Source organism: Ischnura elegans, chromosome 5 (assembly GCF_921293095.1).
Source record: "Ischnura elegans chromosome 5, ioIscEleg1.1, whole genome shotgun sequence".
Lineage (NCBI taxonomy): Eukaryota > Metazoa > Arthropoda > Insecta > Odonata > Coenagrionidae > Ischnura > Ischnura elegans.
Window position 1 is genome coordinate 118,234,236 of NC_060250.1, and position 17,240 is coordinate 118,251,475.

General features: G+C 37.7%; 1 protein-coding gene across 1 annotated transcript; it reads right to left on the bottom strand.

Annotated features, from left to right (window-relative positions):
* Nucleotides 1-406: 406 nt before the first annotated feature.
* On the bottom strand, nt 407-13,026 carry LOC124159464 (arrestin homolog). The gene is made up of 10 exons (XM_046535289.1): nt 12,954-13,026; nt 12,356-12,386; nt 12,164-12,260; nt 10,453-10,574; nt 9,807-9,935; nt 9,208-9,414; nt 4,953-5,141; nt 4,102-4,290; nt 3,042-3,210; nt 407-2,374 (listed from the first exon to the last, which is right to left on the bottom strand). The coding sequence occupies exons 3-10, from the start codon at nt 12,228-12,230 to the stop codon at nt 2,226-2,228; spliced, it is 1,221 nt and encodes a 406-aa protein (XP_046391245.1). The 5' UTR covers nt 12,231-12,260; nt 12,356-12,386; nt 12,954-13,026; the 3' UTR covers nt 407-2,225.
* Nucleotides 13,027-17,240: the final 4,214 nt, after the last annotated feature.

The window sequence follows — 17,240 nt, forward strand, 5'->3', positions numbered from 1 at the left end:
TTGCGTTGGCGCTTCAGAGATTGCTGTATAACAAGTTGTATCGTACAGGAATGAGCGCAACCACAAACGCCACCACATCCATCGCTAGAACTGCAAATTTTCACGTTGATTGCTGACTTGGGATTTATAAGCGATTTTTCTACCGAAATTTATGAAATTTCCTTCGAGGAATGACAAAAATGGGTCACTTTATTATTTTTAGCACGTAAAAAACTCTATAACTATTCGATATTTTTTCTACCATAGGTTGTACGAGCGAATATCTACTTCTTCGCGCTCGCATTTGAAATACGGTTATCGCTTACGTAAGTACGGATTTACGTAAGTCGAGTCATACGTAACTCGGGGGATGCCTGTACATAAATATTTGCATCAATATCTTTGAAGTGGGTTTTTTCAATTCCCATCTTTGGCTTTGCTGCCCTTAATTGGGCAGAGTAAGATGGATAACCAATGATCTAGGATTGCATTGCACTATGTCCCCTGGTCAGTCCAGCTCATGTGTTATGATTTTATGTCTGGATCATATAAGATCCAAAACTTTTTGGTGATTGACATTGGAAGGCCTCCTTAAGCTCTCTGATTTAAACTGTGCGGTCGGTCAAGATTTTACATTACTCTTGGGAAGTTATTTTTTTATGCTTCATCATGATGGTCTATATCCATATTGAATCTTAAGGTACTTGAGCTAATTTCATATTTGCATAAAAGATGAGTAAAATTAAAAGTGCTTTTTAAGTGAGGCTTTCTTTTAATTGACACGCACATGGAGATTAGACATCTCCTGAGGCTGTTTGCATATAATTTGCCTAGTTATACCATGTAATGCCATAGTTTATACCTTCCATGTATATCATGGATATGTATAAAACCTTATAAATTTACCATTAATTTTAGATTTTTTTCTGTTGTTTGGGGCAACTTAATTCCATTATTGGCATTCCTCACCTTGAAAAAATCACTAGAAATTAAGATAATTTGGAAATCAAATGTATTGGTTAACTAGTTATGCCAATGGAAATCTTGTGATCATCCTCTTTCTTTCGCTTGCCTTAATTTTTCACGGGCCTAAGCCTATTTGTATGTCATCTGTCATTTTTTGGATCAGATTTGTTTTTGATATGTAGTATTAATATGCACTCACCATGTCAATATATAAATCAAATATTATTCAGAGAAATATTTTACATGGATCTGATATACAGAGGAATTGCAATTTTTTATAATTTTTTATCCCTCTGAGAACAAGTTGGATCTCTAAATAGGTTTATTATCACAGCTCAAATTGAGAGAACATTTTGTAAAATTTTATTATGGGTGTTCTGCACGGAGGGAGACACCAATTCTTTACTATTTACAAGGAAGCCTAAAGTTGTTTTGATTTTGCAAGTGCTCCATGTTTCACTGACTACAGACCAAATCTCTCTTTTCAAGTTTTGTTCACCATTTTGGGAATGTGTTCCCTTCTTCTGCATTATTTCATCACAGGCCACAGATACTTTATGAACAAAAATTAATCGATTTGACCTCCCTTTAGGTGCCATGCTGTGGTAATAAATTCCGTGTTAATGCAACATGTCCTTCAGTCAATGGCAATTAGATCCACAGTCGAAAGCCAACAATGTACATCATTTTGCAGAATAGTCTTGCTTCATGAGTCAGTACTTCGGTACCCTCTATTAACATTGGGCAACAGGCTTTTGTTACTATATGAACCTCCCATATTAACTGGTGGTTAATGCTGAGATATTTATAAAATTTCAGGTAGGAACCAGTGAAAGCTCATGGAATTCATATGCAAGCATAAGGAGAGATTATATTTGCTCAAGCACACAGATATTAATGCTAAGACATCTGCACTGATTCTTCTCAAGGCTTTCCCTCATATTCATAGAATTGCAGCCTCCCTCACGTCCCCCCCTCACCCCTCGGAGGAACCCATTTCGAGGGGATGTTTTTTTTAAATTTTTCGATTTTTTTGTCCTTTTATGGTGTTTTTTCTATTCAAGGTAGGACACTAATATTCTACTCTCATTGGTGTGGCTTTGACCGAAACGTACCCCGGCAATGGTTTGACACCATCGTTAGGTATCTATCTCCCTTGTTTTCTTTCCCGTTCCAGTTCAGGTTAGGGGTGGACACAAATTGGGTTGGGGAATTTTTTTGGTGTTCTGATTCTGTTGATGCGATGGTAGTGCATCAGTGTTCGCAATTCGGCTGTCTTCTTAGTCTGTGGCTTCTTCGCGGAGCCGGGCAAAGTCCTCAAAAACGATGTTGTCGTCATCATCATTGTTGTAGTGGGCATTCTCATAGCGAGATCTCTCAATAGACTTGGATTTCTTCATGGCGTTGGCCTTCACGTTGTCCATGGTTCCTATAGAGGTGATATGAGATAGATTTCGTAGAGTGGGTTGAGGAAATCATTCTTTGAAAGCTGTACCTTTTTCTAGTACATATTAACTTTGTTCTCCAAAGTTTCTACCACAAAAATAACATGATAATCCCCCTCTCAAGTTGGTGATGAGGTAGTAATTCAAATCCCAACTAAAATCAATAAGTATACTGAGATATTTTTTTGAGAAGGTAATGAAAAATTCATGTACTTTCTTTAAATTAAAATAAAAGAAAGAAAGGAATCTTTAAGAAGCCTAAAATAGGTTAACTTGTACACACCGGCATTGATCCTGTGGGGAATGCATCCCCCAGGGAATTTAATTAATAGAAGTTGTAATGAATTAGCATAATTGCATTTTGAAGTTCTTCTTAGAACGCTATTCTACACGGAAACAGTATGATGGGCATAAAATGGGGTGAAAAATGCTTTAAAATCACAATTTCGATGATTTATTATTTTTAATTTCAACAAAAGAGTCCCCGCACTGCCCTTTCACTGGGAGGTACTCCATGCCCCCCAGACCTCCCAGAGGCCCACCCCCCACAATTCCAATGCTTGAAAACTAGGCTGTCCTTATGGAGGGAGGGTGAAGGACTTTCAGGAATTTAGGAATTCCATTCCAGCCAGAGAGGTTTCATGACATTACCTGGAGCTGGGTTGAGCAGCTTGAATGGTACATCGGTCTGCAGTTCGCCACCTAGTGTACCACAGTTGAGCACAACCCGGATGGAATAGGAAACGACAATACCCATGTTATCGGATGGGGTCTTGCCATCGTTGACCAGTGTAGATGAGGCCAGGTTCACATCGTCATCCTGTAGGAGAGTGAGAGTTTGCAGGAATGTTATTTCGGCCCACATTTATCAATTATCAGTTATTCATTAGCCTACTAGTCTACTTATCCTCAGCACTATATTAAGGTCTTACTATAATTGAGATTGCTGCTGTTTTTCTCTGTGTACTTAAATTATAAAATCTGGCTGAAGTTGTGCTACCATTAGGTAATGATTCTGCATGTGAGATTTTTTCCAAATCGATCTTTTTCCCTCAAAATACCATATTTTTCCGTTAGGGTATACTGACTACTATATTGCAGTATAAGGTTTGAGTATATGTGCACATTAAAACCGCAAAATGACTGTTATATTCCAATTTTTCATTGATTAGGTCACTATACATATATGCTACCCTCTGTGGTCATTTTTTGGCTGTAGCCTACGGGCAACACATACTCAAATATATTCTTAATTTTAACTAAGTTGTGGAAGAATTTTTCCTTATATATTTCAAGTATGTCATCACATTGAATTGTGGGGATAGGCCAAAGAAATAGGAAATTATTTTCATATTCTGTTGCTGAGTTGCTAATGTTTTGCTGCTTTTTAGATTTCTAGACCAATGGTCTATTATTTAAAAGACTAAATCATCAATCAATATTTAATGCAGACCAGTCTGGATACATTAATGAATATTCTATAAAAATGACCTAAATCATGATCAGTCTGTTTGAATTCACTTAAAGTTTTGAAATGTTTATACCCTATATTATACAATTTTATCAACTTTGGGCAAGTTTATAGTTCATTTAAGTATGGCTGCATGGGGCATTGTGTATTTTTTCAGATTTTCTAATGACGTCAACCTCCAACTAAGTTTATCATACAATGGTACATATTTCAGTGAGGTTTATAAAGTCCATTTCAAACCTTAAGATGTCCGTCAAGAGCGATTCCACGTCGGTCCTTGTTGGAGGATGCGAGTGGCACCAGGTAGAAGGACTTGGTGAGGGAGGCTCCAGGAGTGATGGGGCACCCTTCGCGGGTCTCTAGGCTAGCCACGTATTTGGAGAACTGAGCGTTCACCATGGTCACCTCGCAGTGCTGCACAACATAGACCTATACAAAAGTTGAGAAAATTTAGCCATAAGAATGGAATGATTTCTGAATCATAAGACTAGCCCCTAGAGAGTTCTCTTTATATGGTGGAAAATGATAGTTGTATAAAGATACTGAGTGTAAGCATACATGAGTGGCATTTTTCCTTCTCCAATGGTGAAATTTTACTAATTTAATTTTTACTTCATGTCTAATTCATAAGTCAACTTGAAATTTCAATCAACTCCGGGAAATTATGGGAAAAATTTTAAGATTCATTCTGTACAAAGATTTTTTAGGCTTCACCTACATACCAGCCACGGTTGATGTGTTTCGCTGGGAGTAAGACCAAGGTATTTGGCTGTTGAAATACATATGTAGTTGAGTCACAGATGGCATAACAGTTTAAGAAAAAACTCATTTTTCCATAGAAAAAATTATTTGTCTTGGTCTTACTGTAGTACAGTCTTGTAGATAGTCAATTGAAAGATAGATTGATATAAAGTTTTATAGATAATTAATTGAGACTGGTTAATAAGCATGGAAGGGAATTTATATTTTTGAGAGGAGAAAATCATTATATTCAATATCCAAAAGCAGGTTGTCTTCTGATGTATAAAAACTAATATTTTTTTAATACTATGTGTGTTGAGGTTTCTTAATGATATATTTTTTACCCTTACCTTGATGTTCTTCACTGCCTTGCGTGAGTTGTTTGAGATCACAATATTTGGGCTGATCTTCTCGCCATGATAGTAGATCTCCTTGTCAAGGGTAACCTCGAGGTTAATCTTACCCTGAGAGAAGGTGAATCCCTTCGAGACAAGGGAGCTGGGGAATCGGTTGCTTCGGTTTGCTGGGGCATACTGGAGCTGTGGGCCACAATAGAATGACAGTTAAATTTTTTAACGTGATGGCACAAACTAAAATGTACAAATTTTTGCATAAGTTTACTGTCCATAAAGAAATACTAAATTTGTGCTTTTTAAAATATCATCATAAGCTGTAACTTCCATTCTTCCTATTTCATAGAGATAATGCTAATGAAGCAAAGAGATATATTTAATGAAATTGAATTTGATAGAAATTGAAGTTGCACATCCATTCATGAACAAGTTGGGTTAAAAATTATTGAATCAGATGTCCCTAATAATTACTTTTGATTTTACACCTAATTTAATGTTGTTATATGGCATGCAGTTTTCATATAAAAGCTACCTGTAGATTATATGATATTATCAATATGATAATATAAATTCAATTATTGCATCAATTATGATTATTTACATGATAATAATTGCCATGGATACTCTGTTGTCTCTCTCTTCATTTTTTCGTCTCTGTAATTTTCCTCTTTTCTTTGCAACCAAAATTGCTATATAGGTATTATCTGCTTTTTCCTTTCCCCTGCATGAAGTGTCCCTGACTTCCCATTGCCTGGTCTCCTCCTCTGTCCTCCCCATCCCCCCCAAAGCATATTCCTAGTTATGCCACTGGTCTACCTGCATTCCAAATATGAAGCCTTTTTAACTTTATTTCTCAAACGCCTTCATTTGCCTTCCATTCCCCTTACTACTGTTTTCATTTGCAAGATATATAATGGATTCATAGCTACCAAAAGGCAGTCATCAGCAGTGTCAGTATGGGACACCATTTATGAACTTGTATTTGCCATTATTATACATGGTACGAGTTATTTTTAACGTAAAGGACCTACCCTAAAATGAGTATTTGGAACTAGAACATGCCCTACTTATTTTATCATGCATATGGAATGGCAAGGTATTTGGAGGAAGTGGCCAACAGTTAAAGTCATTTGCTCCATCAGGGAAGGAAGGATGAAGAGAAACCCAGAATTAGCATTAGCCTGCTCATAACAATGGACACAAAGGGGACTGAAGGTTGACAACCCTTCAATTTGCATCTAAGGTTTCCGCGAAATTTCTGCATATGAGTCACGGCTTTTGGGTATTCCTCTGTGTTGTGTTTTCCATAGGTGATGACAGTTTCTCCAGCCATCCTGCTGGCTTCTACAGGTTAGAAGAGTTCAGGAGAGAAGAGACTTCTGACCTTAAGACGTCAGCGGAAGTCTCTTCTCTCCTGAACTCTTCTAACCTGAAGAAGCCAGCAGGATGGCTGGAGAAACTGTCATCACCTATGGAAAACACAACACAGAGGAATGCCCAAAAGCCGACTCATAAGTTGAAGACCCATCCAAGGAATGGTGTGCTGAACTCAAAGTGCAATCCACAGCAGGGGCGGAGCTAGGAATCAAGGCTGGGGGAGGGGGGGGTTAAGGTGCAACTAATACCAGGGTGTGCGTGGTATGGCATAACCACCAGGATAAGCGGTAGGTGCGAGGTTAATAAATTGCTAAATTTTAAAGATTAATGGTTCAAAAAGGTGAGTTTTACGGCTTTCAGAGGGACATTTTATTCATCCTTACTCTATTCTATTGGTAAAATCAATCGAATTAAGTAAAATGGGTTAAATTAAAAAAATTCTCTGAGCTCTGGGGGGGGTTTAACCCCCAAAACCCCCCCCACTCGCTGCGCCACTGCTCTACAGAACATTCAAGGTGGAATCAGGAATTCAAGCAGGAATGGATTAAGTCCTCAGTTATATCGTCTAACCAGGACCGGAACTAGGAGTTTTGTCAGGAGAGCAAAGGTCAGTTTTCTGCTTCCCCTGATCCACCCTCCCTACCTCTCTCTCCGTAGAGATACGTAATGGGCTAGTGCCCGAGTATTTCATTCGTAAAATTGTAGCCACGCGATGACATCGTCCTAAATTGGCTGTATCTATCCACCTAATCGATTTTATTAGTGGGATAGATATAATTCATTTTTGTAATGTGCCTAGACAATGTAATGTTATAGCTAATAATTGTATATAAATGGGATTTATCACGTGTCTTGTGTTGAAACCTCTTTCCTTACTCCGCCCAGTTTTTTCAATCTCTGTGATGCTTCCGAAAAAAATTAAATAACTCATTCGGGTAGTGATTCAGCATCTTCATTTTTATCCTAGAATTCACTTTCAATTGTCCCGCGCTGAATGACAAACAATTGACTGGTAAAAAGTCGAATTGGGTTTAGATATAGAGCACGAGTATTACAAAAGAGGATCCTCAAGTCGGAATCCAAATGAGTTGTCAACGACCGCGCATTTAAATGTCTTTGCAAAAGTCGCCACTCGCGTCGCTCAAGGTCAAATTTATCCGAGTAACACGGGGAAATAAGTTGCGAGGTCTCCTCTATGCAGTCCCCTTGGAGTAGAGGTTGACAGAACCTCTATGGGTTTAGGAGTGACCGTCTGAAATGGCTACTCGTTGAGAATTTGAGGTGTATTTTGTCTCTTTTTGGCAACTATTTTTTTCCATCGGAAGTTTGGCGCGATCTTGAAAAAAAAACATGCAAATCTCGTTTGCGAGGAGGATTCTTTTCGCTGTGGTCTTCCGCATTTGCGTGCGTGTTGTATAACGCACCATTGCTAAAAGGATCACCTTTAATTCAAGAAATAGACTTTCCATTCTATCTTGTTAGCATAATTGATGAGCTTATCTCGGGAATTGACCCTGACAGTCACCCGAGGGAGCATTTTCGAGCCAAACTTTTTTGCATACGCATTCACTGGCAGAAGAGTTCCATATTTTCCGGAAGCGATTGAGGAATACCCGCGACTTTTTACTGATTCATTTTAAACCCACATTTTTTCACGTAATGCTTCATTTTGTGAAAACTTATTTCCTATGCATTTGAAAGCCTCAGTTGGAAAATTATGATATTATTATTATTATAGTATTCTACCAATTAAGGTAGGTTTCCATGGAGTACTAAAGAAGTGATCTGGGAGCCTCCCTTTCCTTCCAGCACTGGCTTCTTCAATTCACTGTAGGGTCTACTCCCTTTCAATCTATCTAAAATCCTATTCTATTCCTTCCCCTCCCTCGTTTCCCTAACATTCTACCCCCTAACACCATTTTCAACATTCCCCCCCCCCCCCGCTAAGTACTCCTCCCATCCATACCTTCTGTCTCCTCCGTATCTCATCTAAAAGCTGATCTGAGAAAATTATTGAAATAATATTGTCGTAATAAGCCGTTCAAATTTTCCATTCCGTCCAAATTAGGTTAGTTTTTTTTCAGTGGTAGATGAATGTGAACTGCGTATTTTGAAAATTCCTCGAGGGAGGATCGATCTCGCACAAGCACCCTGCTAGCCAAATAGGTGCGTAATTATTTTCAAGTTACAGTTTTTAAATGATTTAAATTATCAATGCCACACATTTTCAATTTAGCTCCTGTTATTTTTATTTTTTTTGGCAACTTTTATGTTTTCTCTTTTTTTCTATATGCTACTAATATCAGTGCATTGCTAATTGTAAATATGGGTTTTGAAAAGGTAGACTTTTGCATATTATTTGACGTTTTTTCTGTGATAAAACTTGAAAATATAATATTTCCACAACATTATTATTCAATACACATAGGTATGCGTTTTAGGAAGAATATGATTTTATGGTTGAAGGTAAAATGGTAATATTGTTCGAACCCCCACTACTGCTGGGAAGTTACCCCAAACGCCCCCCACGTGGGTCCCTATCCTGGATCCGGCGCTGAATGGATGTGGTACTCCAACGCCAGAACGCATTAATTGCGTAAATGCCGTTTTACACGGTCCACGGAATTGCGCAATCTGACGTACGTGCGAAGGCGGAATCAAAATTGCGTCGTGTAAAGCGGTGAACTGCTAAAACACATGCGAGAATGCGTGGATGCGAGACGGCAAAATAGCCCCTGTTCTAATTTCGTTCATGCATTCGCGTAATTCCAAGCCATTTTAGAAATTAATGCAGCTCTAACCTGCGCAATTCCGTGCCGATTGTAAATTGATCTGAAACGATTTTGTACGTGAATTTTTCCCTATCCGTGCTTACCTTCTTGATAGCGAGGGAAATGGAGGATCGCTTGTGGGTTTTGTCGTCGTTCTCTTCGCCCACGTATGCCTTGACGGTGTACTCGACTCCCAGTGGTTTTCCCAGGTCATCCTCTCCGGCTTGGAGGGTGACGGACGATGGGCTGGTGGTTGGGAAAGTGAACGTGAATGGATACGCGGTTGCACCAAGCTTCTTGCATAGTTTCTCCTGAAAGACCAAGAAATAGCTTTGTTGGAAAAAATGATCACCAGTTCAAGATAAACATCACACTGATCACAAAGGACAAATGTGAAGCAGTTCTCCTTCTTGAATAGGAACATAAGGGACTGGAACGATCTACCAGCAAAACTACTTGAGCCCTTCCCGAAAAATTTAAATAGTTTTAAAAAGCGGTAGAAGAAGTAGGGACCAAGGGCTTTTTAATAATGTTTTCTATTGTGTTTGCATAATATGTGCATGTTAACACCAGGCCAACGGCCCACTCGTAATAAGTTAATAATAATAATAAAACATAGCGTTTAAATCAAGCGAATTTTGAAAAATTCTCTATCATTATACCTTCGGAAAAGTCCATACAAGGGGATGCAAAAATATCTTACCTGCATAGGAGTCATCTCAGCCTTGGACTTGGAGGGGACAATCTGTGCTTTGGCAAGGACGAGTTCCTTGCTGAACTTTACGCCCATCACCTCATCTTCCTCCCTGCCATAGCGGTAGGTCGTTGTCAGCTGCAAGTCGGAAAAATGTGAAAATAAGCATAGTGCATGTATACGTACTAAGATACGTAATGTTCAGAAGTTAGCATAATATTTTTGTGCATAAATATCACCGAAACTTCATACGCACGCATGGTTGAGGATAAAGGAATTAATCTAACAATTGTAAATATTTAACATTTAATTGTAAATATTATGGCCATCCATTCTAGGGTTGGCCAAGACTACTTTATCGTGCCTTTTTCGAAAAAAAGTGAATGCTTTTAATAACTTTAAAGCTATCTTGGAGAAAACATTTCAATTGATAGATGAATTTACGGCTATTTAAGACCAATTAAGGCGTCAAACAGTCTTACCCGGTGCCAAATCCGAGGAGATTTCATTTTTTCAATTGATTATAATTTGGGATTTTTTCGTACAAAAAAACATGAATGTTCGGTATCAGAAAAAAAACTGTGGCCATCTATTCAGAGGCCTCAATAATTAAATATTTTCTTTTACCTCTATAACTCAAGTCTATGGCACTCACCTGTCCAAATACCTTCCGTCCTCGAAGATAGTCGCTTTCGACGACAATGACTCCATCGATAGGGTCGACATGGTCGAGATGGTCTAGGAAGTCACGCTTCCCGAGATAGACGGTGAGCTTCCCTGCTCAAGAAAAGAGTGTATTATAGCATTTGGCGCTTTTGTTATTACCTACGTGTTTAACAATGGGAAATAAACTTTAGAGCAGGAATGTGACGAATCAGGAAAATGACAAAGAATTTAATGTATTTTCAGCTGTCAGCTGGATGGGCGTGGGGAAAGGGAGTTTGATGTTTCTATGGTGACAAAAGTAAAGTTTCTTTTCAGTTATCTTTTGTTTCACAAAATTATTGGATACATATTTTGAGTAACTGTGCCATTGGTGTTTGTAGTATGCTTACTTTCTCACTTTAAAAACTTCACTGCTACCATAGCATCAGACTTGAGGAGAAAGTCATTTTCATCTGAGAAATGTCACGGATGTCTTTTCCAGGATATGTTGGTGATAATTTGTTAATTTAATGAATAATAAGAGATTTTTAAGGCCTGATTTGTGATAGCGCCTTTGTTCCAGAAATGTTTGTTTTCCTTAAGGTATAATTATTCACACAGAGAAGAGAATGACGGTCAGTTGAAGAAATAGCGTAGAAGATGATGCCATCAACGTAGTGGGAACATTTTCGGATGAAAAAGTAAAAGAGGGGTGCTATTTCGCACTCGTCCGGCCACAACTTGAATGTGCAGCGAGTGTATGGGATCCGACGAAGAAATGCTTAATTCGTGAAATTAATAAAATACAAATGAAATCTGCACTATTTGTTATATTCTGCTACGAATCTTCAGAAAGCGTTACACAGATATTAAATTAATTAGACTAGACGCCGTTAGAGGCTTCGCGCTCGGCTTGTGCAATTGAGAATAGATTTATTAAGGAGCGACACGGAGGCCATCACATTAGAACCCCACCATATTTCCAGGTCCGACAAAAACGATAAATGAAGGGGATATTTTACCGAACGGATCGGTAAGGGAATACGTTTTCCCCGGAACAATAAAGGCCTTTAATAAATGCTGGGTGGACCTCCTAGGAGAATTTCCTTTATTGTTTAAGGCTGGTGACCTAACACCCCCCTCCATACGTCTTTTGAGGCGGTTTTCGGGTTAGTATGTAGATGTAGTACATCGCGTAAACGTAGAAAGTGACATTGAAGAGCCCTTGGTAGTATGAAAGTGAGTCAGCTATGTGGTATAGAGAGTGTAAATTTTGAGTATGTGAGGAAAACTATCGATGTTGTAAAACGTAAGGAAAAACACATCGGGAAGAACGGGTAAAAGGAAGAATAAGAACACCGTGGTTGAGTTTGTCTGAGGGAAAATTTTGCCATTCAGCTTTGAGAACCTCCGATTAAAATGTATACGATTTAAAGTAAGAGTTTGTTTTGATGAATACAGCACTTTAGTATTAGTATAGTAACCATTATTAAAATTTTAAAATAGATTGAGGCGTTAGTTTGAAGCGTGTTTTTAAAATATGCCGAGGTTGCAAAATTTTCAATTGAAGTTGGTGTAGTACTTAAGATCACAACTTAATAATTCTACTTTCTGTCATTATGAAATCCTTCAAAAACTGATTTGTGCTCCACGCGCCATTTTTAGATTGATGTATCTAAAACTGTTTTTGACATGGAATTAGGTAATTCAAGTGAACTTACCGTTCGGTGTTGTTTTTTTGAAGACTTTCACAGCGACAACAAATACTAAAAAGATGAATGGTATCATGTCTGGTAATGGGTTTCGGATTACTCCTGCCTGAAAAGAAAGAAGGTATATCAGAATGTCTTTGAATACCTGCTTTAAAAAATTTAGATATAATACAGCAATGCAGAATTAGAAAGAGAACTCACCTTTCCTAGTGTTTATTAAATGCCTTACTGCCTGAAAGCAAAAGAACAGTTACTATTAGTTTACAAGGAATTTTAATTTTAAATCTGTACCTTTACCACCTCACAAGTTATTCGTGGCTGAAATTGTAATTAATGCCCTTGAAAATACCTACCACCGACATTGATGGAAATCTAGACAGAGAAATTTATGTTATTTATGTTAGAAACAATTATGAACTGCCTTCCAGTTTATAAATCCTAGAGTCACTTCCTTATCAAATATTTCAAAACTCAGATACACAGTCCAATCTTTCTAGAGATCTGCACTTAAAAATCACCATTTGATGTGAATTTTTTAAAAGAATATTCTGGATATTGAAATTGCCATTATTTTTTATGACGATTTTCATAAATACGAAAGACCCTGAAAGTTAGTCCAAGGAAAGGCGTATCTCCGCTATTATATTTTTACGCAAAAATTTACTTTTAATTGCAATTTTGGTTGAGGTCCTGGAACCCGAAGTTAAACCAGAGCTGATAATTCCCGCGAAATTTCCCCATTTTGCGTAAACACGTAATAAATAAGTTGACGAACACGCAGAAATGAAGTGGTACTTACAGAAGTAAATCTGACGCAGACTTCCTTTGCTTTGCTCCTCGAGCCGAAATGCGAACACAGTATCGGGGAATGGTTTCGGCGGGCCCGTATTTATACCCTATTTGGCTAGCACATGTGTGGCTTTCCTCCGTCATAAAAGATTTCGACCACATTCTCCTCCATCTCTCCCTCTCTGTCTTTTTCGTGGTCCTTCCCCTCCCACCCCCGTCCCTACCTCCCTCCTCCCCTAACTCCCCTCCGTCACGGGTCACCTTCGCGACCGTTCCCAACCCCGCCTCACCCGACAAAGTCCTCAAGAATAATTCCCCCGAACCACCCCCGCTAGCTCCTCAGGGTTTTCGCCCTTCTTGCCACCGCAGTTTCGGAAGGAGGCGCAGCGTAATTTGGAAGGAAAGGAACACCTATTTGCCACCTGTGGTCTCACCGATCGATAGATATGTCCACCCCTCCTGGTTGGGTGGGTTTAAGACACACCCGGAGAAGGAGAAGAAAACCCGTTTTGAATGGTTAATTCAATCGACTCGTGCGTCTGACATTCAGGAATAAGGGTTCTCCTTGCCGCGTGATATTATTTTTCCATGTGTTTTTCTCCCTCTCTCTCGTGCATTCTTTTCCCCGTAAGATTGTTTTCAAGAGAGTCAAACTCCAAAGACGCGCGGACTTCGGCTCGTATTCAACGATCATCAAATTATTTAGGTGTTACTAACACCCCTTGATCTTTTGTTTCATTACATGCAACTGTGGGAGCAATAGCATTCTCGTTGACAAAGTAAATATAGTGTATAATATTTTCAAGTATCTAACTAGTGCAATGACAAATGAATATAGATTATCATAAACGCTTGTATCCCTTATGAAAATTTAAAATTATTATTCTGGCATTTTTCAATTCTGTTCAGCAATATATTCTTTTAAACTGTAATTACAATGAGTGGGACTTCTAAAAACGGGATAGATTCATTTTATTACTCTTTTAGGTGGCTTATTAAAACTCGAAAACTGTCTACTTCTTTTTGAATACCAGGTCAAGTTTCACTAGTTCAGCCTTTGGTACCGAACTTAAGAATAAAAACTTAAAAACATAGGCATACACAAAGGATATTCCTTATAATTCGTCAATGTTTCACCATTAACTTTCTACGACGTTATTCCCTGAACAGCATTCTTAATTGTAGATGACGCAGCACTGTGTTCCGAGGAAGATTATAACCTTATTCGGGTTCGATCACCTTTTTTGAAAAGGATTTTCTTTAGTTCATATTTCAAAAACTACACGAGAATGGTTAGAAAATATAGTTAATTTGATAAAATCAAGAGTAATGTATTCCCTGTGGTCCAATGGTTGAAATGTTCACTCTTAATAAAGTCACACATGAATTGCGTTAGCTGGATAGAAATATTTTTCTCTACGAAGAGATAAAAATTTGTTGACCTACTAAGAAACGCTAAATTCAGTAATTTCGCGCGATGATGACAAATTTCCTCTCCTTATATTCTGTATCACCCCAGAATGCATTATTAATAGTGCTAACGGATGCCTCATGACTATCTATCGGATCAATATTCCATGCGAGGGGACTTATACGCCCCGAGGGAGTAATAAACTGCAAGAACGTTCTCTGATCTTACATCGCTATTCCCTTAATTTAAATGAAATTACGACGAGTACGTTAGTAAATCCAATAGAACTGTAGTGCTACCCATAAAGTTTTAATACATGTATTTTTAAATAATATCCATAGCGAGGCGTTATGGATACCAAAATATTTATAATTTACAGTATTTCGATGAAATATTCTATCCAGTTGCTGGGCGGGCTGTCACAATATAATTAAATACTCATTATCTGGAGATAAAAATAATTTTCTTTGATTCATGAGTTATGATATATTAGTTTATGAAATTAAATCAAATTATTTCGAAATAATATTCCTTTAATCTTTTACATGCTATCTGTAAAATGTTAAAACATGCATTTTAAAAGTAATATCTTTCTCATGGCTCTCTTCGGATTGGGGAAAGCAACTATTAGACTATTCATGAAGTAATAATATTTTTATGCAAGTAAAATAGATGCAGCACTTTTATGTGTCGTTAATGAAAGAAGGTTAAAAATTTTGTGTTGAATTTAAGAAAATTTAAATCTCTGCATTGTTAGAGTGGGCAGAAAAATGACTTTTTCTTGGATCAAAATTTCCCTTCACAAGAAAGTTGTCTACTTTCGTCAGGGTCTCAGATTCGAATTAATTTTTAATTTCGGATGATATCAACCACTGTCTCCCTAGATAAAGTGACTAGCTAACGAAAATTCAGACGAATTTTTAGACAAAAAGCCCATGGAGAAGAAATTGCTGTAACTTATCCCATCCCTGCGGTAATATATTATGATTATAAATTTTTGCGTACTATTTACGACGTTAAAAGTTTATTTAAAGAGCAGCGTGGTTTTGCGATGCATGAGAATGAGCGATTTATTTCAATTGTAGGCAACATGCACATCACCCAAAATTCCAGGCAGAGTGTGGCATCACTTCACATTTTGCCTTTTAGAAGCTGAATTTGCGGTAAATTAACTACTTTTTCAAATATTATCCCTTAAAAATGTCCCAACTTTCATTGAGAATGAAATAATGCCCATGAGGCTAATCAATCGTTTATTTGACATTATTTGATACGCAAGAATGCATTCGAAATTACATGTTCCGAAAAATATTTCAAGATATTCTTATGGTAGTGTGTCCCAAAACTGAGAACTCTTAGTTTTAGTGGATATTTAGAGATAGTATTATTATTTAGATGTACAGTTTATAATGATTATGATCGTGTCCCAAGCGAAGGGCTGCTATTTGTCTTGCGCAAAGGTGACAAAACTCTCATCATCCATCACAAATAAGGCCAGTAAGTAATAATATGGCTATCCTTATATTATTACTTATATTATCCTTACATTTTTATTTATACTCTCACTTAAAAAGAGTGAATGTATACACTGTCCATCACTTTTTTTTTCTCTTTAGGACTTGCATCATTCTTACATCTTCCCAATCAATACAGCATGATCATAGCTCTTTCCATTTGTTTTAGGTGTTTGAGGTACTGTACATTCTCCAAATGGATTGCGAGCTATACCAAAATGTTGGTGTCTAGCTCGAATTTTTCTTTAATTAATATGGCATATCTGCAAGAGGATTTGACTGGAGTAGTTGATTTTATACTGTCACTAAAAGTTTCACATATTTTATTTTCAATTCTTTCATTGAACTGTTGACATGTTTTGGTGTCTCGGTCGCCTGAAATTTAGAGTCCAGTTACCTACCTGGTATTAATTAACCATAGTGAGGCTTTGATGGATACCAAAATAAATATGATTACGATATTTCGATAAAATATTGCACCCAGCTGATGGACAGAGTCAAGTAATTCAATTATATATTCAATAGTTGGAACGATCGATAATATTCTTTGATTCTTAGGCTGAAAAATACTAGTTTATCACATTTTAGCAAATTATTTGGAATGAATATTCCCTTCATCTTACATATGTTAAATTCGATGTTGCTAGACTTTATCTATGGGAGCTAATGTATGCACGAATACAATTCAGATGCTAATTTTATCACGAAAATGCCAACATGATCAAAGGGTCGAAGAGTAAATGGTTTTTGAGGCCGTATTTTCTTGTTAATCAAAAGGGAGTAGAAAATAACTATGGTATATCTTGTACATCAAGAATTGAGAGAGTTGTGAAGAGAAATTACGAGGCATGGAGGGGGAACTTTCATTGGGTAAGCCGTAACATTTGTCAGAAAAAAGTAATGCCATTTGAACGTAGGTTCACGCTGCGAGAGGGATCGTTGCTAACGGCTTCCGGGTGCAGCTGCGTGTTGCGCTTTGTCATGCAAGCTTTCGCGTCCGTTACAGGGCGCATCATCAGGCGAAGAATGATGCGCCCTTCATCGCCTGATGATGCGCCCTGTAACGGACGCGAAAGCTTGCACGACAAAGCGCAACACGCAGCTGCGCCCGGAAGCCGTTAGCAACGAAGTAATGCCATTGTAAATAGAATCAACAGTAATGACTGCATTCAATATTGTTGATTATACTTCTATATTTTCTATCCATTTTTCAAAGCTACCGTTTTTAACTACCTCAGAATTCTTCTCATCGTTTTCCTGAATTCTTACAATACTGCCTTAGGCCGTATAATTCCGTCATTTCTGACAAACCAATTTATCGTGGGCTCCATCTTTATTTGCCTACAATGAAATCGAGGAACTTACGTTCATT

Excerpts from the sequence above, each read along its gene's own strand:
- LOC124159464 (XM_046535289.1), bottom strand. The coding sequence starts at position 12,230 with ATGATACCATTCATCTTTTTAGTATTTGTTGTCGCTGTGAAAGTCTTC. Across the intron at positions 5,142-9,207 it reads TTTCCCTCGCTATCAAGAAG|CTCCAGTATGCCCCAGCAAA; the intron begins GTAAGCACGGAT and ends TGTGGCCCACAG. Across the intron at positions 2,375-3,041 it reads GCTGCTCAACCCAGCTCCAG|GAACCATGGACAACGTGAAG; the intron begins GTAATGTCATGA and ends TCACCTCTATAG.